We start from the raw sequence: 27,083 nt of genomic DNA, 5'->3' as shown, positions 1-27,083 counted from the left end.
GTGCCTTGATTTCAGTTGGGGGGGGGGGGTTGACTCCCAGTCAGGGACCGGCACTCAACCCTTCGGGGACCGGCAGCGGTCCAGGGACCGGTGGTTGAGAAACACTGGCATAGGGGACAGAATAGATCCCCGTGGCACCCCACAGGACAAAGGTACCAACAAGCCCCAAGCCACCAAAGGCACCATCTGAGTATGACCCTCCAGGTAGGAGAGGTAGGAGGAGGGCGTTTGGTTGTTCTTATGTGACGATTATATGTTACAACAAACACCATTTTTTCTTAAACAAACATTGTTAAAATACATTATTGAGGGCGGAAAATATATATTCCATATACCCTCACATTCTACAGTCATGTGAAGTACGTATGTTTAAATACATGTATAAATATTTGAAGTATTTGAATCCACCATATGCTTGATAGGAATACACAACATATATAAATTTTAAAAAGCAGCTGCCTTTTTGCCCGATTACAAGAATGACGGAAGAACTCCCACATACTCAGAGGCGATGAGGTATACGATTATTTTATAACTATATTTTTATTCGTTTTCGTTTGCAAAACAATTTAAAGTAATAATGCATAGAACAAAAAAATGAATTCATCTGAAAAAAATATGCCAGAAGGTTCGGAACTAATTATAGTAGGTTTGCAACCGGATCCCTTTCCATGTTTATTCGGAAGTAAGTTTCACAATCATTCTTTTCCAGGAAAAAGAGAAAGCAATCAGCGCCTCCACCGAGGAACTGAGGGTTCCCCCGTCTCCTCCGGTGGCGTCACTACATCGGAATAATTTCGATTGGCGGACGGAACAGCCTGTCAGGAAGAGAGGGGAAGTAGAAAAAAAAGACCAACAAGGCGGAGCCCTTAGCGGAAGCGGAAGAAGCTGGAAAGGAGCCGAGGGCGGAAGTGGCGCTGTTTGAGATTTGGAGTGGGGGTAAAGGGGATACCGAGAAGCAGGCGGGCTGGTGGTAGCGGCGGTGGCCCCGCAGGCGGGAGCGGGTGAGTGACGATGGGCTACGCCTTAGGGCTCGCCGGAGAAAAAGGGTAGCTAAGGCCGGGGTGGGTCTTGGGAAACGCTTCCTTTCCGAGAGAAGAGGGAGACCTAAACCCTCTTTCGGAATCCTGCCATTCTGCCTCTCTCGCAGATGGGCGTTGGTGGGAGGTAGGGCTGCTTAGCCGCGGCTCGCGAAATGAAGCCTCCATGTTTGGAGGCAGTCTACCTCGGAATATAATTGCTGGTGAACAAAGCAGGGAGGGCTTGTTGCTTTCAAGCGGTAAAGTTCTGGGCTCCTCGGGGACAGCTGGTTGGCCGATGCAGGATGCTGCGCTAGCTGGACCTTTAGTCTGCTCCAGTAGGGGTTTTGCTTGTTTTTGGACTTCCTGTTCCGATTGTTTGCGAGTGCTGCTTCAGTACATGTTGACTCTACAGGATACTATAATCGGCAATATGGGTCCCTGCCCTGAGGATCTTGCAGTTCAATCTAGACAGCAGCAATGATAGAGGGAAGCAAAGATAATGGGATGAATATATACAAATTTTTATGAATGTGAGTGGAGAGACAAAGAAGCTTTTGTCTGTAGGTGTTGAGCAGGAGGTGAATCAAGTGTCTGTTGCTAATAGGGATGCTGCTGGATTCCTTCTTAACAGTTTTTGTTTCCAATATAGTTACTGGGTAGAAATTCAACAGGTATATCTCTTCCTGGCATGGAGAGGCTTTGGGGATGAACAGATGATTCTGTTCTAGAGAAGGGAAGTTGTACTAGGGTTCTTCAGTTTGCTTTGGGCTGTGTATGTACACCTCTTCTGCAAATGTGGATCTGCTGTATTTGTATTTCCTACAATCACGGGGTGCATTAAAACTGGTTTGCCTTCAAAAAAATTGCAAGATTAACTTGGTTACAGGCTTTGTTTTCAGGAAGTCAGTCACTCCTTAACTTTTGTTAGGCCTCCTCTTCAACATCAATTTCTTTTTTGCCAAACAAAACCACCTGGCTAATGAGAGGCTCTCATTGAGAGCTCTCCAGTTTACAGAAGCAAATCAGTAAACTTTTTACCATAGTCACCTTGCAGGGGTAAAAGCCTCTTCTAAATCAGTTATAGTGGTTAAGAGCCTGTGCTATGAATGGAAGTCCTTGGCTCAAATCTCCTCCAACATAAAATTGATTAGGTGACCTTTAGCAAACATATCTCTCTCTCTCTCTCTCTCACTCTGCGCCTTGTGGGAGGGGATCTGTAATACAGGGAATGACAATAATGCTAGATTTAATGGGGACTGCAAAAATATAAAAGTAATACATATGAAATGAAGTAAGAATTTTTAAGAAATGTTATCTCTCTCAATATATTTATTTATTTTAAGGAACAGACCTTCTCGTGTCACAATTAATCTGTTATAATCTTATTTACCCCTCTGCGATCTGAAGTCTCCTCCTTCACCCATTTCCACCACCGCTTTTACTATCGACCCCACACACACACACCCAGCCCCCCCCCCCAGTCTTATCTGTTTGTCCTACACAGTGGTGTAGTTGCAAATTCAGAAGTGCAGAAGGCACTTTCCATGACAGCCCCCACTGCCATGCCCACCTCAACAGCCAGAGAAGCTGAGAAGTACCAGTGCTCCTCGGTCCCTGCCTGCACGTCCTCCCTCTGCTACACCCCTGGTCCTACATGGTTTTAAGTTTGCCTAAATGCTCTGAACATAAGCCATTTAATTGTATACATTTTCTTCTTGGACAACAGGCACCCTTCCCATGGTATACGCTGGCCTTTCTAGATGCTCATTAAATGTTGATTCCAACACTCTTTTAAAAAGTAGTCCTTAGTTTTTCCCTGTTGTACAAACTGCTCTGTGTGTTATGTTTGTGTGCACACATGGTTGGGGTTCTTGTGCTTCCACTCCACCACATGGCTGCATGGACCTGTGGCAAGGGAACTGGTGTTAAGTCTATAGTTAAGACCCCATGCCACTCCAGTGTGACTGAGAAACAGACCACAGGATACGACTAAGCAGATAAGAGCTGGCCCCTGCTAACTTGGCAAAGAGGCGCCTTTTAATGTGGTGATTCTCTTTATTTAGCAGGGGGAGAGTAACTGGCCCTGTCCACCCCCAGCGACTGCTGCTGGTGTCTATCTTATGTTTCTTTTTAGATTGTGAGCTCTTTGGGGACAGGGATCCATCTTATTATTTATTATTTATTTCTCTTGAGCCATTTTTGGAAGGGCGGTATAGAAATCAAATCAATAAATAAAATAATAAAATTTATTAGGGTCACCAGGGTATATTAGGGTAACAGCACAAACCGACACTTGCAAGGGCAAGAATTGTCTCCCACTCCAGCCACATTGGGTCTGACAAGCTCTCCTTTGTATGCCCACTGCCTGGCACTGATGACGACTGCACTAGTGTTGTGAAAATGCAACCTTTGAAACCACACCAGGGCTCTTCCTGAGGCAGGCGAATTCTTGGCAAAATAGTGTAGATGTCTGCATGCTAGAGTGAGGCTTGGATCTCTGTCCCTCTTGTGCTGTACATGCCCAACCTTGGTGCCTTAAGAAGAATCTTGAGTTGTGTAAAGCTGTGTAAATTTCACAGCTATACATGTCCAGACTGAGGAATCAGTGGCCAGGCTTAGGGAAACCCATGTTATAACCATTGGTGAGGATTTGCCTGAAAGGCTGCTGTTGCTGGCAACCACTTCAGCTCAGCATTACTGTTTGTTCAGCAACTAGCCTTTACAATCATAACACAAATATCCAGTCAAATGATCAAATAAAATCACCTTTACATTGGTTCAGAGTTAAGGCATAGAATGACTTGGCAGGGTCATTTTAATTCATCACATTTCTATAGGGCTGTCCAAACACATGGAAGGAAACAGTGTTTCCTTCCAAAATCAAGGTTTTGCAACAGCTGAACTCACAAATGCAGTAATTTAAGTTGGACTGATTATTCCTGGAGACCAGAGGCTTATTTTCACCATTAGAGTCTTACAACTAATGCTAACAATTTCTCTTTCACTTCTGAACTGGTCTTACAAAAACAAATGCTATACATTTATCAACATGACAAGGCTGAGTGACTTGTTTAAAGGCCAACTGGCTCTAATAGCATTCAAAACACTTAACACAGATCATCTTGTAGTCCTTACTACAGCCCTATATGGTAGGTCATTACTGTCTCTTTATTGCAGATAAGCGAGGTAGGTGGCTTTACATAAACCACTAGTGAGTGACTGTTTGGCTTGTAATTCTGCCTCTTGGTTACTATGCTACATCATCTCTCAATTTGGTTAATTAACTTGGCTTTGATATAGAAGAGGATGAGGTGGTTCACATGATGAGTGTGAAGCGCCAGGAGAGTTAATGTGGGGAGAGCGGGCTTAGCAGAGCGCTTGCCCTGGGCGGCTGGATCGGCCACGCCCATGACTCTGTCACAGAGCCAGTGGGGTGGTGGGGATCAGGGGCTGCCTGGCCCCCTGAAGTCCCAGCATGCCCCATGTGAGTGTGCGGGGGCATGCTGGGGAGACCCCTGAGTCGGTTGGGGGTTGCCACGGTGTGGAGACATGCTGTGGCATCTCACAACCCCCAAACCTGGGTTAGCGGAGCACTCGCTTCGCTAACCTGGGTTAAGGGGAGGGGTTTTAGGTGGGCTAGCTGCCAGAGAACCACCGGGCTCTCTTGCAAGCCCAGTGGTTCTCATGACCACGCGAAAGTGGGCTGGGCCGCATTAGCCTGCTTTCGTGCGGTTGTGTGAATAGCTTCAATGTCTGTCTGGTCCAACTCTGCATTTTGTTCTTCCAGTAAAATGGAAGCAACAAATTCTTACTCTTCTGAAACTTGCAAAGTGTGTTAGTCTTTCCATTTGCCCTCATTATCCTCAGAGGGAAGGCACATTTAATTTCCATTAAGTTGATGTAGTGAGCAACATGCCCAAGACCACTCGAGAGTCTGTGGCAGAGGTCCTAAAGCCCACCATTTTAGCAACATATGAGCCTGTCTTGATCAAGTTGCTGAAGTGTCTCTCCCCCCCACCCCACTTCTTTCAGTTGGAGATCTGCTTTCCTTGCCAACAGTCCTGCTTGCTTGTCTCTGAAGCACGTGCCCTCGCAACAGGCCATGGCGGGCCGTGGCGGAGCTGCGCGACCAAATGGGCCAGCTGCAGGAAACAAGATCTGCCAGTTCAAACTGGTTCTTCTGGGAGAGTCGGCCGTTGGGAAGTCCAGCCTGGTCTTGCGCTTTGTGAAAGGGCAGTTCCATGAGTACCAGGAGAGCACAATTGGAGGTGAGCCCGAGTGGAGGTCAGCCATGGCTAATGAGGTGCAGGATCTGAACTAAGGCCCATGAAATCAATGGAACCCAAGCTGAATCATGACTAACTTGTCTCCTCTCTTTCATTGGAGCTTAGTCATGACTAACTTAGTCTGCATCGTGTCCATTCAGTCTTGGGCCTTTGCAGGGGTTTTAGCTTGGGAGTTTGCAAATTCTTTTCTGTTGGGGAACTGAGAATGTACCCCGCTATCTCTTATGGCTGTATGCTACTGGAGAAAGTTGGTAGTGATGGGCAAAGTGCCTTTCAGAGAAGCTTATTTGGCATTGCAGACCCTTGCTGAGGAACCCCCATAAAGCTGAAAATCACTGGTCTAGTTGAAATCCCAGAAGCTGTATTCTTTCAGAAGCATTCAGCTGTTCACCAGTATCTTTCAGATGGAGGCAGTTTCACATAAATGGCAGAAGGGCAGTATAGGTGCTGCTCGGGTGGGTTTGTTTTGAAGAATACCTCCTGCATTTTTAGAATCCCGATGCCACTAGTGGGTGAAACGTGCAGATGAAAACGGTGAACGGAAGGGGAAGGCTGTGCATTTGCCTGCCCAGGCAGAAATGTCAGTTTGGCAAACTCTCTTCTCTGCCTTAAAGCGATTAGCATCCAGATGGCCAAGGGCAGTAGTAGCTCTTGCTTCAACTCTTGCTGTATATTTGTATCAAGTGCAGGGCACTAATACCAGCCTTGGCAGTTCTGGCACAGCTTTAGCGAGTGAGGAGTTGCGGCTTGGCCTGAGTTGCTGATGTCAAGTCCTGTTTTCATAGAACAGAAGAACCTGAAGAGAGCAAACTTAAGAGCTGATTCTCTCTCAGCATAGTATATGCATTCTAAGCATGGCTTGGTCTTGTAGCCTGCCCTGTGCACACAGGATGTCTTGTGGTCCTTACTCATGATCCCACAAGTATTCAGGTTGGTCTACTCTTACACAAATGTACTCATGGAAGCCCTGGTTCATACCAAGCATCCTGATTTAGTTTTCTTCCGGCTTTGCCTCTTCCCCAGGGCTTGAGATGAGTAAGAACAACTTGTGTGCACGTTAAACAAACTACAGGCACACAACAAAATACTTGCTTAATCCTGGCATTCCAAAGCAAACCCAAAGAGAAACGTCTTGCTGACTTTGCAGAAAAGTATTAGGCTTCCCCTTTGGCTGCTAGGAAAAAGGAGTTCATTTGGTCAGTCTCTTATTGCTTTTAAGCAGAGGGACTTCAAGAGACGGGACGTACACAGTTGTGGGAGTGGCCACCAGACTGCCTCTCTGCTGTTTGAACTTGACATGCTTGCTTTACATATCATGCACACTGAAGATAATGTAGCTACATATTATGGAGTGAAGCACATGCACCCAAAGCTTGCTCCTATATTCTGATGCATGTAAAACAAGCTAGGGTCATGTGTGCATTGACCTTTAGTCCCAAACCAACCCTCTCTTAATCAGTGTCTCGCTCTTCACAGCAGAGTTCCAAGGAGGAGTCTTGACAGGATGATGGATATTGTAACATTAAAAATAATAAATGTATTGTGACACGAATGTCCATTGGCTGTAGTCTGCTTTTGTTGTATTTGCTGCAAGATACCAACTTGGCCACTCTACAGCTCAGCTATACGGTGAATGACATGAAGAAAGCAGATGTCCAAGCAGAAAGATCGCAGTAGATCAAAAACTCTTGGTGTCTCAAGTGAGCCAGCACACAGTAGAGGGAGGCAATTGCAGCCTAGCACCACTAGCCAGCATGACCTGAAGAAAGCCTTTTTCCAGTGCCATTTATTTATTTATTCGATTTCTATACCAACCTTCCAGAAATGGCTCAGGGTGGTTTACACAGAGAAATAATAAATAAGATGGCTTCCTGTCCCCAAACAGCTCACTCTAAAAAGAAACATAAGATAGATACCAGCAACAGTCACTAGAGGAACTGTGCTGGGGGTGGATAGGGCCAGTTATTCTCTCCCTGCTAAATAAAGAGAATCCCAATGTTATAAATTGCCTCTTTGCCAAGTTGGCAGTTAACCTTATCCATTGGACCTTGAGTATTAGAAACCCATCCATGGTTTCCCCAAAGGAATTTTCTTATCTGTGGCACAGTCCTCACCACCCAGCATCTATTTTGCATGTGGTAGTAACTTATACTCCAGAAGGAAGCAATGTGCGCACACCCAGGAAACACAGCTGCTGCCAGTCTGTGAAGACAATACTGAGCTAGATAGACCAGTGGTCTGACTCGGTATATGGCAACTTCCTATGTTCCTATGATGCGGAGAAGTTTCTTGACTCTGGCTGACCAAACATACAGCATTTGAATAAAGGCTGCATGAAATCTCATTTTTGTTAGATCACCAGAAGAAAGCATACTTGAAATACATAGCTGGGAAAAGTGGTGGGATTGCTCATAAGCCAAAAGGGCTAGGTGCAGCCAAGGCTTAACTTGAGCTGAAGCTCACATTGTTGCACTGCCGATGTAGGGCAGGTGACAGGTCTCTAAGCATGTGAAATAACTGAGCTGAATGTGTGCACAGAATAGATGTCACTCCTGTAACTCTGCTCTCCCTTCTGTTCCAGCTGCTTTCCTTACACAGACCATCTGCTTAGATGACACAACAGTCAAGTTTGAGATCTGGGATACAGCTGGGCAGGAGCGCTACCACAGTCTGGCACCCATGTATTACCGGGGTGCCCAAGCAGCCATTGTTGTCTATGACATCACCAACCTGGTAAGAACCTTGCTTTAAAAGGCCTAATAGGCTTGGACGCAAAAGACTGCCTCTTACCTAAGCCCTGTACCATCCTGACAGCATGTTACTAAAGTGATTTTAGTAAAATTAGGAATACTTTTAGAAATGAAGTTTTTAAAGTATCTCTTTTAAAGGCACAGCACCTAATGGTGTAGCGGGGAAGTAACTTGCCTAGGGAGCAAGAGGTTGCTGGTTCGAATCCCTGCTGGTATGTTTCTCAGACTATGGGAAACACCTATATTGGGCAGCAGCAATATAGGAAGGTGCTGAAAGGCATCATCATCTCATACTGTGCAGGAGGAGGCAATGGTAAACCCCTCCTGTACTCTACCAAAGACACCCATATGGCTCTGTGGTTGCCAGGAGACACCGACTTGACGGCACAACTTTACCTTTTAAAAAGGCTACCAACTACATAGCCATATCTCCCCCCTGCCCCAAAGCAAAATAATAGGGAATGAAATAATACTGGAGGACTAACCAAAGTTCTGTCTAACTTGTGAGCTTTAGAGTTGTGTTTCTCAGGTTGAATGTTCAAAAAACCAAACTCTGGATGGGAGCCAACATGTTGCTTTGTAACATCAGCCTTGGAGTTCTGTGTAACTGTAAAGCTTGCATGCCATATTGTGAACTCTGAGCCAAATCAGTGGTGTGTTACTGTCCCTGTTCAAAAAGTTAGTTAAGAATAAACTTGCCAAATCCATTCCTTCACATTCTGCTTAAATGCAACATAATCAACACGCTGATTATGACACCTGTAAAACAGATTTGAATTTAAGAAAACTTGTCTTGGGAGAATTCAGTTCCTTTTTCCTTGGTCACTTAACCCTGTCTGAAGTTCAAGGTGAACTACACTGTCAATACAATACAATCTGTGTCGATCAAAGAATTGTAGTGGAAATATCCTTATCCCCGTAATTGCAGATGTGAGTTGTTTCTACAACTAGCAATATGTGTTGCCTGAACTCTGACGCTGTCGTGCTTTCTGGGGAGAGGGCACATATTGGCAGTGTTGACAGTGCTGGATACGAGGACTTTCACTCGAAGTCTTGAAGAACTGAAGTAGCAGAATAGCCCTCATTTGCCTGTTTCCTTCCATAGGACACATTTGTGCGAGCCAAGAACTGGGTGAAGGAACTGCAGCGGCAGGCAAGCTCTAACATAGTCATTGCTCTGGCAGGGAACAAGGCTGACCTGGCCAGCAAGCGAGCTGTTGACTTCCAGGTGAGTGGGGATCACCTGGGAGGCGATCCCTCCTGAGCCACTCTAACATGCCCCACGTCCGTATGAATGCATAGTCTCAATCCCAAGAGTGTTCAGTGGCTCTCTTCCCTGCTGACCTAGTAAACTCCTTCCTGAATTAGCTCAGTCTCCTATACTGTCTGGATACAAAGTGTCATGTCAAATGAAAACAGCCATAAAGTCTTCTGTTTGCCTGAAGAGCGTGGTCTCATGGCTCCAGCTTGGTGGTGAAGACTGAGCTGCAAACTGAGAAGTCCCTTGCTCAGATCATGCCTCTGCCGTGAACCCGCTGGGTGGCCTTGGGTGAGCAGCTCTTACTGAGACTCCTTTTTCAACCATCCTAGTTCACAAAGTAGTTATAAAATCAGATAGACGTTAACTTTTGCCTTCGCCATGACAGCTCCTATGAAATACATCCAGGTGCTGGAGAAGATACTCTTCTGAAAACTACTGGCCTGAGAATTCTGGGGCCAAAGAGAAACTGCCTTTTAAGCAACTCTTTCAGCCTCGTGTTCTCCCCTCGTAACTTCCCCAGCCCTGAAAATCTGCAGGATGTTGATGATGAAACTTGATAGGGTTGCTGTAAGGATTGCAACAAAATATTATGTGATGCACTCTGAACATTCTAAAGGTGCCATATAAGATGTTAACTGGCTCAGTTTGGTCTGTGGCTTGAGTGATGGTCAACTCATCTGCCATACAAAAGTAAAACCGCTAGACCAGGGCTGCTCAACTTCAGCCCTCCTGCAGATGTTGACCTACAATTCCCATAATGTACCAGTACGCTGATGACACCCAGATCTACTTCTCCATGTCAGCTTCTTCAGGAGCTGGCATATCCTCCCTAAATGCCTGCCTGGAAGCAGTAATGGGCTGGATGAGGGAGAATAAACTGAAGCTGAATCCAGATAGGATGGAGGTACTTATTGTGCGGGGTCAGAACTCTAGAGACGATGTCGATCTACCTGTTCTAGATGGGGTCACATTTCCCCAAAAGGAACAGGTTTGCAGTCTGGGAGTACTTCTGCTTTCACACCACTCCCTGGTTTCTCAGGTTGAGGCAGTGGCCAGGGGTGCTTTCTACCAGCTCCGGCTGATACGCCAGCTGCACCCATTTTTCAAGATCAATGACCTCAAAACAGTGGTACATCTGTTGGTAACCTCCAGGCTTGACTTCTGTAATGCGCTCTATGTGGGGCTGCCTTTGTACATAGTCCAGAAACTTCAGTTGGTTCAGAATGTGGCAGCCAGGTTGGTCTCTGGGTCATCTTGGAGAGACCATACCATGTTACTCCTTTACTGATGGAGCTACACTGGCTGCCAATAGGTTTCCGGACAAAATACAAAGTGCTAGTTATAACTTACAAAGCCCTAAACGGCTTAGGCCCTGGGTATCTAAGAGAGCGTCTTCTTCATTATGAGCCCCACCGCCCATTGATGTCATCTGAGGAGATCCGTCTCCAGTTACCACCAACTTGTTTAGTGGCTATACAGAGACAGGCCTTCTTGGTCACTGCCCCAAAATTGTAGAATGCGCTCCCTGCTGAGATACGATCCTCCCCATCTCTGGCAACTTTCAAAAAAAACATCTGAAAACCCATCTTTTCGCCCAAGCTTTCTCAGCTTCCTAAATTTCTTTAGGTTCTAATCTCTGGTTTATTTTTAAATTGTTATATTGTTTTAAGTTTTTTGTATATGTTTTTAACTTGTTATATGCTATTGTTAACTGCACAGAGACGAAAGTTTGGGGCGGTCTACAAATTTGATAGATAGATAGATAGATAGATAGATAGATAGATAGATAATCCCTGGCTATTGGCCACTGTGGCTGGGAATTATGGGAGTTGTAGTCCAAAAACAGCTGGGAGGGCCAAAGTTGAGCAGGCCTGCACTAGACAAAGCACATTCTCTGCTGCTGGAGTCCAAGGGCATCTCACATGTGGGTTATGCTGTTAATTAGTTTCATTTTTGAGGCTGGGAGGAGCTAACCCACCTCAGTTCTTTTAGTCCTGCAAGGCTCCAGGAAGCTCCTTCCCAACTCTCCTGAGTTTTTCTCTCCTTCCTGCTAACCTGGCCTCCACTTCTCAGCCTTCCCCACCCCACCCCTTTTTCTGCCCTTCTCCCTTCCTCTCTATACTGCATGGAAAGGGTCGGCAGGGTACTCCATATTAGAGTACTGAGGAGGAAGAAAAGTTCAGGCCATCTCTTGGCTTTCGGAGCTGCCGCGAGGCCTGCTACAGGGCAGACTTCATTGGCAGCCTCCGTTCTCAGCCCCAAAGCTCCAGAATGCGCCCCCACTGCCAATCAGCTGTTCAGCAGCAAGCAGGGCCAGCAGCCATTGCGGAGGGTGGGGCAGTGGCCCGAGCATCGACTCCGTTGCCACTTCCTTCCAGCCCTACCTGCTGACCGCCAGCAGTGGCGGCATTCCCACTACCCCCACACGCCCATCGAGGCCTCAACGGGGCGCGCGGAAGTCCTCACAGGCCCAATCCCACTGGCAATAGTGTCTTCCGGCCAGAAGGCCTCCAAGAAGACGCAAAGTAAGGCGGGGACAGCACCTGAGACTCTTCTCTCTGCCTGTCTGCAGTGATGGTACTACCTTACAAAGCTGTTGTAAGGATTACTGCGAATGGGTGTGGAAACGTTTTAAATATCTAAAATGCTTGTGTTAATGCTAAGTGTGATCATGAGATTCTTTCTCAGGGAAGAATTCTGGGAATTGTCAAAAATAAGTTTGTCAGCACCTTTTAGCCCGCTCCTTCTGTAGCCTTGCTGCTTCTGAATATTTAGTGACTAGGGGTTGCAAGCATTTTTCATACTGGAGGGGAAGGGTAACACTGCCACCACATTGTCTTATCTGTACTGTTGGCCTGTGTGAGCTGTGATATAGGAAATCGCTGGGCTACCAAAAGAGGGCAGAGTCTGTATCTGTGTGCACTGATACCAGCTTTGGCACGTTCCCTTGTAGGAAGCCCAGGCATATGCAGATGACAATAGCCTGCTATTCATGGAGACATCGGCAAAGACAGCAATGAATGTGAATGAAACCTTCATGGCAATAGGTTAGTAGAGTGTTTGGGGTGGGTGGTGGAGAGGCAGCGTTCCCCTACATTACTATGGGCTTGCAAAATACCATGTAACAATTGTGCACATGTGTGTAAGCCTGCTGTGATGTCCTAAAATGTTCCTGTATGCCCAATTGCTTTGGGCGGGGGTTGCGGCTGGCTGCAGGGCAAATTTGACAGCTCACTGTGGGAAGGAAAAGTCACAGGCCTAAGCTAGGGCTTGACAAATTCTAGGTGCCAGGGAGCCATGGCACCTAGAAACTTATCCGGGGTGCCTAGACTAGGATATTCAGAAGCTGAGTTACTTAATAAAATACTTAATTTGTCCCAGGCATTCCTGTTTCTGTTCTAAGAATGTTGCTTACAAAGGGGATAAAGAGAAGCCAGTGTACCAGCCCCCTCCATAGTGTCAACCAGTGTCTGGTAACTTTGCAGATGTCCATTGTTGGGTTCATAATTTTTTGAACTGGCTCCTAGATTATTATTATTTATTCAAAAATGGCTCAGGGCAGTTTACACAGAGAAATAACAAATAAATAAGATGGATGGATCCCTGTCCCCAAAGGGCTCACAATCTAAAAAGAAACATCAGATAGACACCAGCAACAGTCACTGGAGGTACTGTGCTGGGGGTGGATAGGGCCAGTTACTCTCCCTCTGCTAAATAAAGAGAATTGCCATGTTAAAAGGTGCCTCTTTGCCAAGTTCGCAGGGGTTCCAAAGGATTTGTCAAGACCTGGCCCAAGTATAGGAGGAATCATAGGATTTTGGTAACAGTAATGCTTGATAGGCCTAGAGGCTCAGAAGGAAGTGGAGCTGGGAAGAAGTCTTGAAATAGGGGAGCTGACAGAAGGGGTGCAATGTGTGCTGAGAAACTGATGAGTGGCAGAGGGAGAGGAGGAGGAGGAGAAGGGCAGGGAAGGGAGAGGCTTGAGCAGGCAAGGCCGCCTTGGGAGTTGTGAGCCAGGGTCCAGGAAGTTATTGGGGGTTGTGGGGCAGCATGGCTAACATTGTACACCCATCTGGACTAACCTGCTGAATCTGGGGTAGAGGGGGCAAGTCTCCAGTAGAATAGCAGTGAAATTTTGGGAGGGTTGTCACTCTTGAGAGTTAGGATGAGTCTTTTTCCTAAGAGGGGTGTGTGTGCGCGCACGCTGTTGGTTGGCTTCTGAATGTGTTCCTCTTTCTCCACTCAGCCAAGAAACTTCCAAAAACCGAGCCACAAAGTGCAGCTGGGGCAGCAGGCAGGAATCGAGGCGTCGACCTCCAGGAGAGTAGCCAACCCAGCAGGGGGCAGTGTTGTGGAAACTGAGGGATCCCTGCCTGTGCTTTTGGACAGCCCCAACTGGAATGCGCCTGAACCGATCGCACTTACAGAACAACAGCTGCCAGGATCCCTCTTCTTCTCCCACCCCACCCCCACTTTTCTTTGCTGCTGTGATATATATTTCCTTCTCTCTCCAGACTATAGAATGGAGGAAGCAAAAACCCCTGCACCTCTTCTGTGCAAATAATGAATTCATATTTTTAAAGTCTTAAACTCACCTTTTTTAAAAACAAAACAAATCCTGGCATTTGTCTACCGCTCTTCATGGGTGGATGGTGATGCGTGTTTTTCAGAGTTTTGATCTCCTCTTTCCTCTCTGCCTTTGTTTTCTGAAATGGGTTTTATAGCCTTGTATTTGCTCACAGCTGCTTGGAAGAGAAATCCCTGTGCCTCTCTTAAACAGGATGTGACTGCTTGAACATCTGCATGGTGATTCTAAGCTGCTCTGACTAGTGGGGAGAACCCTGGTAGTTGTAAGTGTAGAGAAGTTTGGGAATGATGTGGAAAAGCTCTGAGTTGCAGAACTACAATTCCCAGGGTTCCATGGTTGGGAGTTTAACTGTGGCACAGACATGTCCTTAAAGGCAAGTTGCAGAACATGCAGATAACCACTATATGACATTTGTAGCATTAATGCTACATGGAGAAAGAAACCTCTGGCCTTCTAAGCCTTGTTTTGATCAAATTACAATTATGAGTATTGCAGGAGGTGGGAAGCTGATTTTCTTCTGTATTTTGTATTCTAGCATTCAACATGTAACCAATCAGTATCTCTTTAATTACATATACCAACTAGCCTTGCACCCACCTCAGTTCATATTGGGCTTTGGGCTTACCAACTCTGCATTAATTTTTCTTTCATTTTGGATATAATGCACTAATTCAACCTGTTGAAGAGACAAATTGTATAAAATCAATCACTTTTTTGAGCAACGTGATGCCATTTGTTAATAACCCTATAATATAATGTTGGCGGTTGTATAGATGTGAGGGATGGGGGAGAATGGACACATTGGGGGTGGCGATAATATGTATTTGCATAGACAAACGATTGGTAATTCCACAATAGAACTGCAGTAGGGAGATCACACACTTTTGCTTCTGAACTAGTGCCTGAGGCAATTTTGTCTTGCTTGAATTAATATTTAAGGGGAAGGAGTCTACTCTGGTCTCTTGAATGCAAAGCTCCAGTTGTGTGTGTGATTTCAAAAGAATTTTATAAATCGGATATTGACCAGAATTGAGTTGCTTCTGTTTTGTATAAATTATCCTGTTCAATGATGGGTGTCTCCAATATTTTTTCACTAAACATAGGATTCTACTTCACCAAATGATAATTTGAGGTACAAACCAGAAATTATGTTAACAGAATTTAGATAGGAAGAACTTTCAATCCAACTGGGTAAAGCTACAATACATATTTATCTTCCCAAAGATTAGAAGTATTTTTGACAGAAGTACAAATGTTCTAAGAGATGTCTCTTCAAACTCTCTTCAGAAAAGGAAACCAAGATCACTTTGGGTGTCTGTGTTAACTAGAAGGTACCTTGAAGGTCTTTTAGTCTAGCCCCTGTTCAAAGCAGGAATTTGCACTACAAAGTACAGCCCTCAGGAATCAAACTAGTGATTGCTAGGATGAGACAAATCTTAAAGAGTGCCCCCTCCCCATACCTCTTAAATAAGGGCAATCCAATTCCTCACAGAAGGGGCCTTGTTGGCTCTCCACCCAGTTTCTTGATGCGCTGTCATGACTGCAACCTCTTTCGTCTTGGCAAGGAAGACAGTTTCAGGAAGGCAACAGAGGGCAATGTATCATAACTCATCTCTTGTCTATAGCCAATTTAGAGAGGTTCTATTGTTTAAACATGTGTTGCTTGCAAACTACTATTGGACCTGAGAATCAAGACAATGATTCAGCTTGTTAAATGTGCGGTGTGGGCAACAAGGTCTCATGTCTGTTCTCCTGAAGACTTGGTCCTTCAAGCTCATTCTGAGACACATTGTCCTTAAGTCAATAAAACAAGTCTTGGTTCTGGGCTGGGAACTGTAAGGTGTATAGGCAACACCATTCTTGAATAGGGTTGTTACTTTGCAGAGGGTTATGGTCATTTAAAAAAAACTTTATTCAATAGGATAGAACTATACACTAAACTTTTCCTAGCCAACTTACTTATAGTGATCATGCAAGTATATTGTAAAAGCAACAATCCTTTCCATTACCAATTCTATTTCACAGTAGCACAAGTATCTTATTATCTGTTTCTCTTAGAACCAAATAGTGCTTTCATAAACCAATCTGCACTACACAAAGGATCGCTAGCATAGGCATATTATTTTCTTGGTTCTGCATTGGATTTCTACCTCCGAACTTACCCTGTCCTGTGTTTTTGTCAAAAGTCACAGGTTGTGACTTTTTAAAATTTTGGATATTTTTGGTAAGATTTAAGAATTCCTCCTTTTCAGCTTGCGCTGAAAAGTACAATTAAAAGCATCCCGTAGACACCAGAGTACACACTCTTCCCCATAGCCTCTCTACACTACACTACACACCTATATCTCCCCATATTTCGCATAAGCGGAAAACTCTGGAACTACATCCCCCAACATGCAGCTGGAGCTAATACGCTTGCGTTGCTACAGGGGTCAACTACAGACATAAAAGGCTCCCCGCATTTTTGAACATGCGCAGTAGCGCCCACGCGCCCGCGGAGGGTCCCGGGCATCATGGCGGAGCCGGAGGTCTCCTCACAGGCTGCCCGGGCCCCACAGACCAGCGCTTCCTCCGTCGCCACCGTGTCTGCGGTTACTGTTCCACCGGTAGTGGGGGGAGGTGGAGCTGGGGGGAGCAGCAGCAGCAGCGATCCGGCTCGCCCGGGATTAAGCCAGCAACAGCGCGCGAGCCAGCGGAAGGCGCATGCGCGAAGCTTCCCGCGGGCAAAGAAGCTGGAAAAGCTAGGGGTGTTTTCAGCGTGCAAGGTACGGGGGCCTGGAGGGGACAAAAGAGCGCGAGAATCCCTCCTGTTGCGCGGTCCAGCCATCGCGGCATCCCCTCTTAGATCCGAAAACATGTAAACCGGGAAGCCGTGTTGCATGTACTTTACTCCCAGTTTCGGCCAGGCGTATTTATTTATTCAGGCCGTTTATTTAAGTATTTTATCTGTCATATTCCCCGAATACTCTGGGCAGATGACAGCTGTGGGAAATAAGATATTTTGGATGAAAAGAGGTGCCGTATAACCACTGCCCTGTTCCATCTAGCTTGTTTTGCCTATTCTGACCGGCAATAGTTCTCCGAGGGTTCAGGCAGGGGACTTTCCAGCCCTCCTACCTGAGACTGATTGACTAGAGAGACCAGGGATTGGACATGGAATTTAATGCATGCTAAGTATATGGTCTTTTGGTCCGCTAATGCTTAAATTTTTAAATTAAAATAGACATGCATTTTTAATTTTTTTTTAAAAAAAAATCTAGCCATCAAATGAACCCTGGAAAACATCCTTCTGTTTTGGACAGGCTCCTCTCCACTCCCCCAAAAGGTGCAATGAACATAAAGCAGACATAACTCTTAGTATCTGCTAAATATTTTTAAACGATTTTAAAATGCTTTACTCCAGGGTTTCTTTAGCTTGGGCCCCCAGATGTTGTTGGACTACAACTCCCGTCATCCTCAGATACAAAGGCCATGTCTGGGGATGATGGGAATTGTAGTCCAGCAACATCTGGGGGCCCAAGCTTAAGAAACCCTGCTTTACTCACTGTCTCTCCTCCCAATGCCCCTAGTGGTCATTAGGATAGTTGGTGCAAAAGGTCGTTGCACTGGAACTCCATCTCCAACACCCCTTCTCATCGCCTGTTGCACCAACTCATAACTCCCATCTTCTCACGAAGCATCTGTAATCTTTCTCTGGAAAATGGCTTGGTTAATCCATCTGCCAGCATCTCTTCTGTTGGGCAATACTCCAACTGGGCCACCCCTTTCTCTTGCAAATCTTGAACATAGTGATACTTTATGGGAATGTGCTTGGTTCAAGACTCATCTTCTCCATCTGGGAGATCTGGATACAACTTTGGTTATCCTCAAACATCACTGTGGGCTTTGGTTCCTCGTTCCCAAAGTCAGAAAGTAGTTGGTGCATCCACACTACTTCTTTGCGTGCTTCAGTTGCGGAAATGTATTCTGCTGCTGTGGATGACTGCTCAACAAGTGACTGCTTGCAGCTACTCCAATGTATGGCTCCATTTCCATACAAAAACAGGAGTCCACTTGTAGACTTGTGATCTGTTCTGTCTTTGCCCCAGTCTGCATCCATGTATCCCACTAGTTTGGGACTGCTGCTTGCTGGAATCTCCAGTGCATAGTATGCAGTACTGTTTAGGTATCTTCCCAGTCTTTTGACTGTTATCCAATCATTGCTGGTTGGTGCACTTACTTTTCTGCTCAGGATTCCCACTACTAAGGCAATATCTGGCCTTGTCACTGTGGCAATGTACAGAAGCTTTCCAATTGCCTTTCTGTATTGATTGTTGGCAGGTAAAGGCTCAGTGTCTCCTTCTTGCTTCCAGAAATTTGCATCCATTGGTTTGCTGGCTTCATTGGCATCTGTCAGTCCCAGGCATTCTAAAGATCCTTTATCTTCTGCTTCTGGTTGAGAAGGAATGTCCTATTCTCTTATCTTTCTATTTGGATGCCAAGGTAATAGGATATGCTTCCGAGTTCCTTCACCTCTATTTCCTTGTTCAGGTGCTGTATAATCTCATGACTGTCTTGTTCTTCCTCATGTGCAAGAATCAAGTCATCCACATAAGTCAAGATGTAAGTCCATCTATTGTCTCTGAATCTTGAATATAGGCAGGGGTCAGCTTTTCCTTGTGTGAACCCCTCTTTAAGTAGCAATTGATTCAGTTTCTCATTCCATGCTCTGGCTACTTGCTTTAAGCCATAGATGCTCTTTTGTAATTTGCATACTACCCCTTCTTTCCAGGTTCCTCAAAGCCTGGTGGCTGTTGCATGTAGATGTCTTCCTTGATTTTCCCATGTAGAAACACAGTCTTTACATCCAAGTGGTCAACTTGCGTCTTTCTGGCTGCTGCCACGTTGAGCAATGTCCAATTGAAGTGCATTTTACAACTGGAGTAAAAGTCTCATCATAGTCCCGACCATAGATTTGGGAGTATCCTTTGGCTACTAGACTGGCTTTGTAGTGCTATAAATCCCCTTCTGCATCCTGCTTGACCTTGAAGACCTACTTGCATCCCACAGTCTTTCTTTCTGCAGGTAGTTCCACAAGTCTCCAGGTTCCATTTTTGTGCAAGGAATCAATTTCTTCCAACTTTTCTATGTCTTGCCATGTAGTGGTTTGTTGTTTCTCTCCTCCTTTGGCCATGAGTTTTGGGTAGGACCCCTTTGTTGGGCCTCAGTGAGCACCTTAGTTCAGGTTCAGGTTGTGCAGCCCCTTCTGAATCTGGTACTGGTTCTGCCACTGATTCTTGGGGTCTGCTGTCTAGTTCCAGTTTCGTTAGAGTCTAATCACATGATTTCCCATTCATCTGGATTTCTGGTACGAGTTCTGGCATATCAGCTCTAGTTGGCCTTTGTCTCCCATCAAAATACACCACGTTGCAAATTCTGACCTTTTTCAAATTCTGACACTTTTTGGGTCAAGAATTCTGTATCCTCTATGGCTAGGTGCATATCCAACTAAAATTCCCAGTTCACATCTGTAACTCAGTCTGTAATTGAGTTTGGTCCTCTTGGCCTTTGGTACATATGCATAAGCCTTTGATCCAAACACTCTGATATGATTTAGAGAAGGTTTTCTCCCATGCCATATTTCATATGGGGTCTTGTCTATTGCCTTGGTTGGCAATCTGTTTTGTAAGTAGTTTGCAGACATCACTGCTTCTCCCCAGAATTTGTCATGCGAGTACTTCTGTCATGGAGTACTTCTGGATCCACACCTTTCCCTGGTATCTCAGGTGGAGGCAGTGGCCAGAGGGACTTGCTATCTGCTTTGACTGATACGCCAGCTGCGTCTGTCGACCTCAAAACAGTGGTACATATGCTGGTAACCTCCAGACTTGACTTCTACAATGCATTCTATATGGGGCTGCCTTTGTATGTAGTCCGGAAACTCCGGTTGGTACAGAATGCTGTTTCTACATATATATATTTTTTTTTACTTGCCCTGAATCCTCAGGACTGGGTTAAATTAGACGTGAAGAAATAAACCAGACTAAGTTATTTGAAGTTGAAGAGTGTGCTGTTGAGTCAGTGTCGACTCCTAGCGATCACATTCCATGTGATTTTCTTAGAATACAAGAGTGGTTTACCATTGCCTCCTCCCTCACAGTATGAGATGATGCCTTTCAGCACCTCCCTTATATCGCTGCTGCCCAATATAGGTGACCACAAATGTATTTAATAGGCACAGTCTGGGAAGCACACTGGCAGGATTTGAACAAACAGCTTCTTGCACTCTAGGCAAGCAGCTTGCCTAGAGCTGTATATAGCTGGTAGAACCACTCCACCAAGAAAATCACATGGAATGTGGTCGCTAGGAGTCGACATCAACTCGACAGCACAATCTTCCCTTTTTAAATTTGAAGTTAGGTGCTAGTAAGTGGACAAATGTAGCCACCTAATGGCGCAGCGGGGAAGTAACTTGCCTAGGGAGCAAGAGGTTGCTGGTTCGAATCCCCGCTAATGTGTTTCCCAGACTATGGGAAACACCTATATCGGGCAGCAGCGATATAGGAAGATGCTGAAAGGCAACATCATTTCATACTGCGCGAGAGGAGGCAATTGTAAACCCTTCGTGGATTCTAACAAAGACAACCACAGGGCTCTGTGGTCGCCAGGAGTCGACACCGACTCGATGGCACAACTTTACTTTAAATGGGCAAATAGGATTGGATTCATTCAGCTTTCTGCTTCTGACAGCTGTATCCTGTCGGGGGACTTGCCCCTTCTGGCCACACTCTGTTTGCAGTGTATCTGGCTGGCGAAGGGTTGAGGCATGAGAGTTTTTGAAGGCTGTGTCTATGCCATGACTTTCAGACAACAAAGTACATTCAGACCTCTCGGAGGTCCGTTAATACCATACAGACATATATAACTCAGGCTTGTGGTCTTTATGGCTCATGGCAAGTAAACACCATCTTCATATGACTGGGAAAGTAAGCTTTCTAAAAATTAATATATTTTTCCCCTGTTAAGCCAGAAGCGATTAACCGAGGTGTGCATGGGCAAGCTGACATGGAAACAGGCAGGGGAAAGTGGGCTTTTTCTTGGGGCTTTTTGCACCCCTCAAGGCTTTTTGCCTCAATGTTCAAAGGTCAAACTTTGACCCAGGGCTGCTTTTACAGTGGCTTTATGTCTAACGCAAAAACCAGCCTTTGATGTTCCTGACCTTGCTCAGGTTTCCCCCCCCACACTTGACGGTGCCATCTCACTTTCCCTGTTTATCCCCACCCATCCAGGCTAACGACTCTTGTAAGTGTAATGGCTGGAAGAACCCAAACCCTCCCACGGCCCCCCGCATGGATCTGCAGCAGACGGTCACCAACCTCAGCGAGCCCTGCCGCAGCTGCGGACATGCGCTAGGTAATGTGAGGCATCTTTCTCCCTGTGTGCCCTCCTCCCCCACAGGGAGGGGCGCTCAGATTGGCAAAGGGATGGGGGGGCACTCTTAACCAGCACTCCCAACAGGAATAAGCTGGAACAGGAATAAGCTGGTTTCCAGCGGGCAGAAAGGGAGGCGTGGATAACGATCCAGTTACTCAACTAGGAAGGGAAAGAGAGAAGTGACGAGAGAGGGAGAGTTATTATTGGAAAACATAATACGAGGAACAGAGCTCTCAAAATAGAAATCTAAAAATCTGTTTCGCAATGTGCATGTATGGACCACAGTCTGTGGTGCCAGATGTTTGCCCGGGGGCTTCCACTTATTGGTGTCAATCTCTTAAGTCCTCCAACTGAAGCTTAGTGTGGGGCCTCTTAGCATTAGGTTCCTCACCATAAAGCAGTGTTACCAAGATGGGGGATAGTTGGGCAGATCAGTCACTCTAGGGGAGGGAGATGGAACTGTGAAGGGGGCCTGAACCCAAGCTTCAGAGTCCTCATTTGACACTGGCCACATCTCGCCAAATTTTCACTGCACTTATTATGGGCTAAAAACTTGCTTTAAGGAGTGTGTGTCAAATTCTGTTTGTTTGTTTGTTTGTTTGTTTGTTTATGGGAGAGGAGAGCTGGTCTTGTGGTAGCAAGCATGACTTGTCCCCATAGCTAAGCAGGGTCTGCCCTGGTTGCATCTGAATGGGAGACTTGATGTGTGAGCACTGCAAGATATTCCCCTCAGAGGATGAAGAGCAGAAGGTTTCAAGTTCCCTCCCTGGCTTCTCCAAGATAGGGCTGAGAGAGATTCCTGCCTGCAACCTTGGAGAAGCCGCTGCCAGTCTGTGAAGACAATACTGAGCTAGATAGACCAATGGTCTGACTCAGTATATGGCAGTTTCCTATGTTCCTATTTATTTATTTATCAGTCAATCAATTATTGGATACCAGATAATGGCTGATATACTGCACTACCTTCTGTATGCATTTTAATGAAACATATGCACAGTTTCCCAAGAGCACTTCTTGTGCAAATGCACTAAATTGTGCAACTGTGTTTGTGATTTTTTTTTAGTTGAGCAATAGCTCTCTTGCGCAACCAGGGCATGGGGAGACAGTTGTCTGGGGGGCCCTGCCTTGGGGGCCCACTGCCTTTGGGCCCCCCACCAGAGGCAAGTCACATGACTGACTCCCCCAGCCACGCACCCACCCGGGCTTCCTTCAGTTGTATTCATCCTCCAAAACTGATGTGGGTGTTAAGACCTGGGGCTACCAGAGCCTCATTTAAGATTCCTTTACTTCATGAGCTGAGCTTCAGTGAGGGAGGGGCCCATTTTAAAATCTTGTCTCTGGGCCCACTACAACCTTGCTGCGCCCCTGCACCCTATATACCCACGTGCTCATTATGATCAGCAAGGAAGGCCCTTCTTAGGATTCCTTTCCCCAAGCCCACCCCAATGAAGCTGGAGCTACCACAACCACATGTCTTTCTCTAGTACCATTAAATGACTTGCATCGTCCACAATTTACAAAACCTTAAAAAAAATAATTTAGGATGATATTCTGTTGTGGCACATAGGGGTGTGTGTGTGTGTGTGTGTGTGTGTATTTGTATTTGTTACCATTACTCTGCCTCATTTAAGATTTCTTTACTTCATGAGCTGAGCTTCGGTGGGTGAGGGGGCGGGATTTCAAAATCTTGTCTCTGAGCCCACTCCAACTTTGCTATGCCCCTGTGCGCAACTGTGCACACATTTCGTTAAAATGCATAAGGGCGTTGCACAGTATGTCAGCTGTCATTTTAAATCATTATTCATAGCTTTTTATCTCGGCTTCCCTCCAAAGAGCTCAGTACAGCATCTCCCTTCCCAATGCCTGCTATTTTATGACCACAGCAACCCTGTGAAGTAAGTGGGGCTGAGAAAAAGAGAGAGTGACTGGTCCACGGCCCCCCAGTTCTGCTTCAGTGCTCCACCCACGATGGGTTTTTGTGCACTGCAAACCTCTGCAACAGACAGCTCCGCCTGTCGCTACATAAAAACAGGGACTGAGGAAAAGGAGGGGGGAGGTTGGTGAGTGACGAGCTCCAGCCATGCTGCCTCCTGGCCTTTGACTTGAAGGAGCACACTGACTCCACACTGAGCGTGACCCAGCCTCTCTTATCTGCTCCCAGCCAACCATGTGTCTCACCTGGAGAACGTTTCTGAGGATGAGATCAACCGGCTCCTGGGGATGGTGGTGGATGTAGAGAATCTCTTCATGTCGGTGCACAAGGAAGAAGACACAGACACCAAGCAAGTTTACTTCTACCTGTTCAAGGTGAGCCCAGACAGGAGAAAGTGTTGTAGGATGTCCACAGTGTTGGAGTAGAGAGCCTGCTGACCAGGAGGAGGAACTCAATAGGCCCTGAGCTAGCATGCTTTATTAGTGCTGTAGTTAATGATGCGTGTGCAGACCTCATTGCAGCCACTCAAGGGTGTAAAACGCAGCTGTTAAATTATATTTGCAGGGGGTGGGGTGCAGAAATGCCTCCTGAGAATGGCTCACTCCAGAGTTTGCCCCAGTGCAGCTTCCATCCCCATCAGTAAAGGAAAGAAGTGGCGGAAGGGTGGGAAAGTGAAAGAACAGGCGTAAAAAAGGGAGTAGGGGCAGAATGCAGTGTTGTCCTTAGGAATGCTCCAGAACCCAGATAGTACTGAAATGAGACTGGTAAATTTCCCCCTCCAAAATCTCCATGACGGTTCTGCAAGTCAGTATGACCAAACATTCTCTTGGTTCTGCCCTCCCCCCGCCCCCGGAAGGGTTTTGGACTTTCCACCTGCATTTTAAAACTGACACTCCTTCCTTTGTTTTGTTTAAAATGTGACCTGTCTTTCTCAAAGAGTCTAGGTGGCTTACAGCAATATTATAAAACATAATTTTGCTTTTTCTCAAGCCTTTTTTATTAATTATTTATTTATTCGATTTATATACTGCCCTTCCTAAAGTGGCTCAGGGTGGTTTATATTAAAACTAAAAACACATAATCAATCAATTAAAATAAAAACATTTAAACCAGATTAAAACTCATTAAAATCAAAGCTAGATATCATTAAAAGCCAGGCTGAAAAGAGGAGTCTTTAAGGCTCTCCTGAAGACCTCCAAGAAAGAGAACCCACTTACATCCGTGGGGAGCATGTTCCACAACCCAGGAGCGACAATTGAAAAGGCCTGATCCCAGGACACCACCTGATGAACTGGTGGCATCTGAATTGATGAACTGGTGGCATCAAAGATCTTAATGAGCGGTGAGAAGCTTATAGATTAAGGCTCTCTCTCTCTGGTTACCCGTACCAGAGCCATTCAGGGCTTTAAAGGTAATAACCAGCACTTTGTACTTTGCCCGGAAACATATCGACAGCCAGTGCAACTATTTAAGAACAGGCATAATGTGGTCTCCCTGGGATACCTGGGACACCAATCTGGCTGCCACATTTTGGACTGACTGAAGTTTCTGAACTACGTACAAAGGCAGCCCTACATAGAGTGCCTTGCAGTAGTCCAACCTGGAGGTTACTAGCTGGTGTTTTCAGGTCATTCTTCTCAAGGAATGGATGGAGTTGTCAAATCAATTGCAGCTGGTAAAAATCATTCCTGGCCACAGCCTCAACCTGAGGCATCAGGGTGAGACCCAGGTCCAAAAGCACTCCCAAGCAACTGACCTGTTCTTTCTGGGAGTGTAACCTCATCCAGAACAGGAGGTTCTATCCCTTCTTGCAGATTATGACCCCCAACAGTGAGCACCTCTATCTTGCTTGGATTCATCTATTATTCCTCATCCAGGCCTTTACTGCTTGTAGGCAGGCACTTAAGGGGCTAATGCCATTTCCTGATATTGATGACAAGGAGAAATAGATTTGGGTGTCATCAGCATATTGATAACACCCAGTACCAAATCCCCCGAAAGACTGATTTCTTTCCTGATGACCTCACCCAGCAGTTTCATGTAGATGTTAAAAAGCATTGGTGACAGAATGGAGCCCTAAATGCTCCCATTTAGAAGAGCAACCATCACCAAGTGCCACCATCTGAAATCTACCTGGGACATAGGAGCAGAACCACTGTAAAACAATGCCTCCTATCCGCAAATCCTCAGTGATCCAGAAGGATACCATGGTTGATGGTATCGAAAGCCACTGAGAGATTCAATAGAACCAGAAGAGTCACACTCCCTTTCCCAGTCCCCTGGTGAAGGTCATCTGTCAGGCCGACCAAGGCCGTCTCAACCCCATAGCCCGCCCTAAAGCCAGTTTGAAATGGGTCTAGATATTCAGTTTCCTCCAAGACCACTTGGAGCTGGTCAGCCACCACCATCGCAATCATCTTACCTAACCATGGGAGGTTGGAGACTAGCCTATAACTATCCATCACATGGATAATTTTAACCTCCAGCTTCCCCTCTTGTTTTTTTCTTGTTCCTCTTCTGTCTTTTTCATTGCAATTTCCCTCATCCCTTCTCTGGTTCTGGCAGGAACTGGTTCTGAGTTACTAGAGATAGTGGAGGAAGGAGGATGTTTGTTGTCTTTAAACAACCTGTTGTGACTGTTTGGGTTTAGTCTAGCTGAAACGTGTTGCATTGCCTTGATAGAAGCCACTTGGTTCAGACTGCGTGCGTACTGAATTCCACAAGTCTTTGAAAGCCTCAGATGAGCTGGTTAAACAAGCACAATGGGTGACTTTATCATGGGATGTCTCCTTTCTCTCTGCAGCTGCTTAGGAAATGTATCTTGCAGATGAGCCATCCAGTTGTTGAAGGCTCCCTTGGAAGCCCCCCTTTTGAAAAGCCGAACGTTGATCAGGTGAGATGTTGTGCTTGTGTAGACATGATATGCCAAAATTTGCCTATAATTGCATGTGGCTTTGCTTGGCTTGAAGAAGCATGTCTTTAGTAACAGGAAGCAAGTGCCACTGGACTATCTGCAATGAGGCAAAATGATGTTTTTAAAATGTCTCATTCTTGATGTGCCTGTGTTTATTTCCTGGACAGCTTCATGTGTTTGGTGGTGGTTCCATTTGCAGTATGTCGTGACTCTTGGTGAAAAGTATTTGAACCTTGCTAATTGGAGAAGATGGCGTTTTGTTTCACTATTTGTGGTGTTAACTAGAACATCTATTTGCACCTTATGGAATCACTTGAGAACAGTGTTCCCTGTAAGAGGGAATCCCAGATGTTGTTGACTACAGCTCCCAGAATCCCTAGCTGCAGTGGGCTTTGGCTGAGGATGCTGGGAGTTGTAGTCAAAAACATCTGGGATTTTCTGTTGGACGGAACACTGCTTGAGAATATAACATTTATCCTTTGGTTGCATTGCTAGCAGTTAAATTAGTAGAGGGCTTTATCATGCTACGTTCCCAACTAGAAGTAGGCTCCTGGTGTAGGGGGCTTTATTTATCTATATATATACTTCTCTAAGGCGTACCCATCGCTAGTTCCATGTGTGGCAGCTCTAACAAGAGTTCATGAGCAAGCTGCTGACAGTGGGAGAGGAAAGCAGCAGTGCTGGCGGACAGGCTTGCAGGCGAGGCAGGAAACAAAATGGCAGCTGAGGGGAGGGAGAAAACGGTGGGCGGGAAAGAAAATGGTGTCTGGTGGGGAAAGAAAATGGCAGGGGGAGTGCGCGGAGGGAAACTAGAGGTGCAGATGCTCTTCATCTGGCCCAGCTAGTTTTATTTATTTATCATGTTTTTCTACTGCCTGATATGTACATCTCTAGGCAGTGAACTCTTGCTGAGTGT

At 45.8% G+C, this 27,083-nt stretch overlaps 2 protein-coding genes across 2 annotated transcripts in view; both read left to right on the top strand.

Annotated features, from left to right (window-relative positions):
- The first annotated feature begins 845 nt into the window (after positions 1-845).
- Positions 846-14,936, top strand: RAB5C (RAB5C, member RAS oncogene family). Its single transcript, XM_053262101.1, has 6 exons — positions 846-1,004; positions 5,055-5,290; positions 7,890-8,041; positions 9,164-9,286; positions 12,273-12,366; positions 13,566-14,936. Exons 2-6 carry the CDS (start codon positions 5,125-5,127, stop codon positions 13,679-13,681), a joined length of 651 nt encoding a protein of 216 aa, XP_053118076.1. The 5' UTR covers positions 846-1,004; positions 5,055-5,124; the 3' UTR covers positions 13,682-14,936.
- A 1,447-nt stretch (positions 14,937-16,383) lies between these two features.
- KAT2A (lysine acetyltransferase 2A) overlaps positions 16,384-27,083 on the top strand; it is a 41,077-nt gene continuing 30,377 nt past the window's right edge. The window contains exons 1-4 of the mRNA XM_053262100.1: positions 16,384-16,672; positions 21,176-21,299; positions 23,482-23,627; positions 26,057-26,146. Coding sequence (XP_053118075.1) covers positions 16,421-16,672; positions 21,176-21,299; positions 23,482-23,627; positions 26,057-26,146 — 612 coding nt within the window. The 5' untranslated portion in view covers positions 16,384-16,420. The remainder of the gene's footprint in view (positions 16,673-21,175; positions 21,300-23,481; positions 23,628-26,056; positions 26,147-27,083) is intronic.

The sequence above is a fragment of the Hemicordylus capensis genome, chromosome 6 (genome assembly GCF_027244095.1).
Source record: "Hemicordylus capensis ecotype Gifberg chromosome 6, rHemCap1.1.pri, whole genome shotgun sequence".
Classification (NCBI taxonomy): Eukaryota; Metazoa; Chordata; class Lepidosauria; order Squamata; family Cordylidae; genus Hemicordylus; species Hemicordylus capensis.
This window is presented reverse-complemented; position numbering and strand designations above follow the sequence as displayed.

Excerpts from the sequence above, each read along its gene's own strand:
- RAB5C (XM_053262101.1), top strand. The coding sequence starts at position 5,125 with ATGGCGGGCCGTGGCGGAGCTGCGCGACCAAATGGGCCAGCTGCAGGA. Across the intron at positions 5,291-7,889 it reads CCAGGAGAGCACAATTGGAG|CTGCTTTCCTTACACAGACC; the intron begins GTGAGCCCGAGT and ends CTTCTGTTCCAG. Across the intron at positions 9,287-12,272 it reads AGCGAGCTGTTGACTTCCAG|GAAGCCCAGGCATATGCAGA; the intron begins GTGAGTGGGGAT and ends GTTCCCTTGTAG.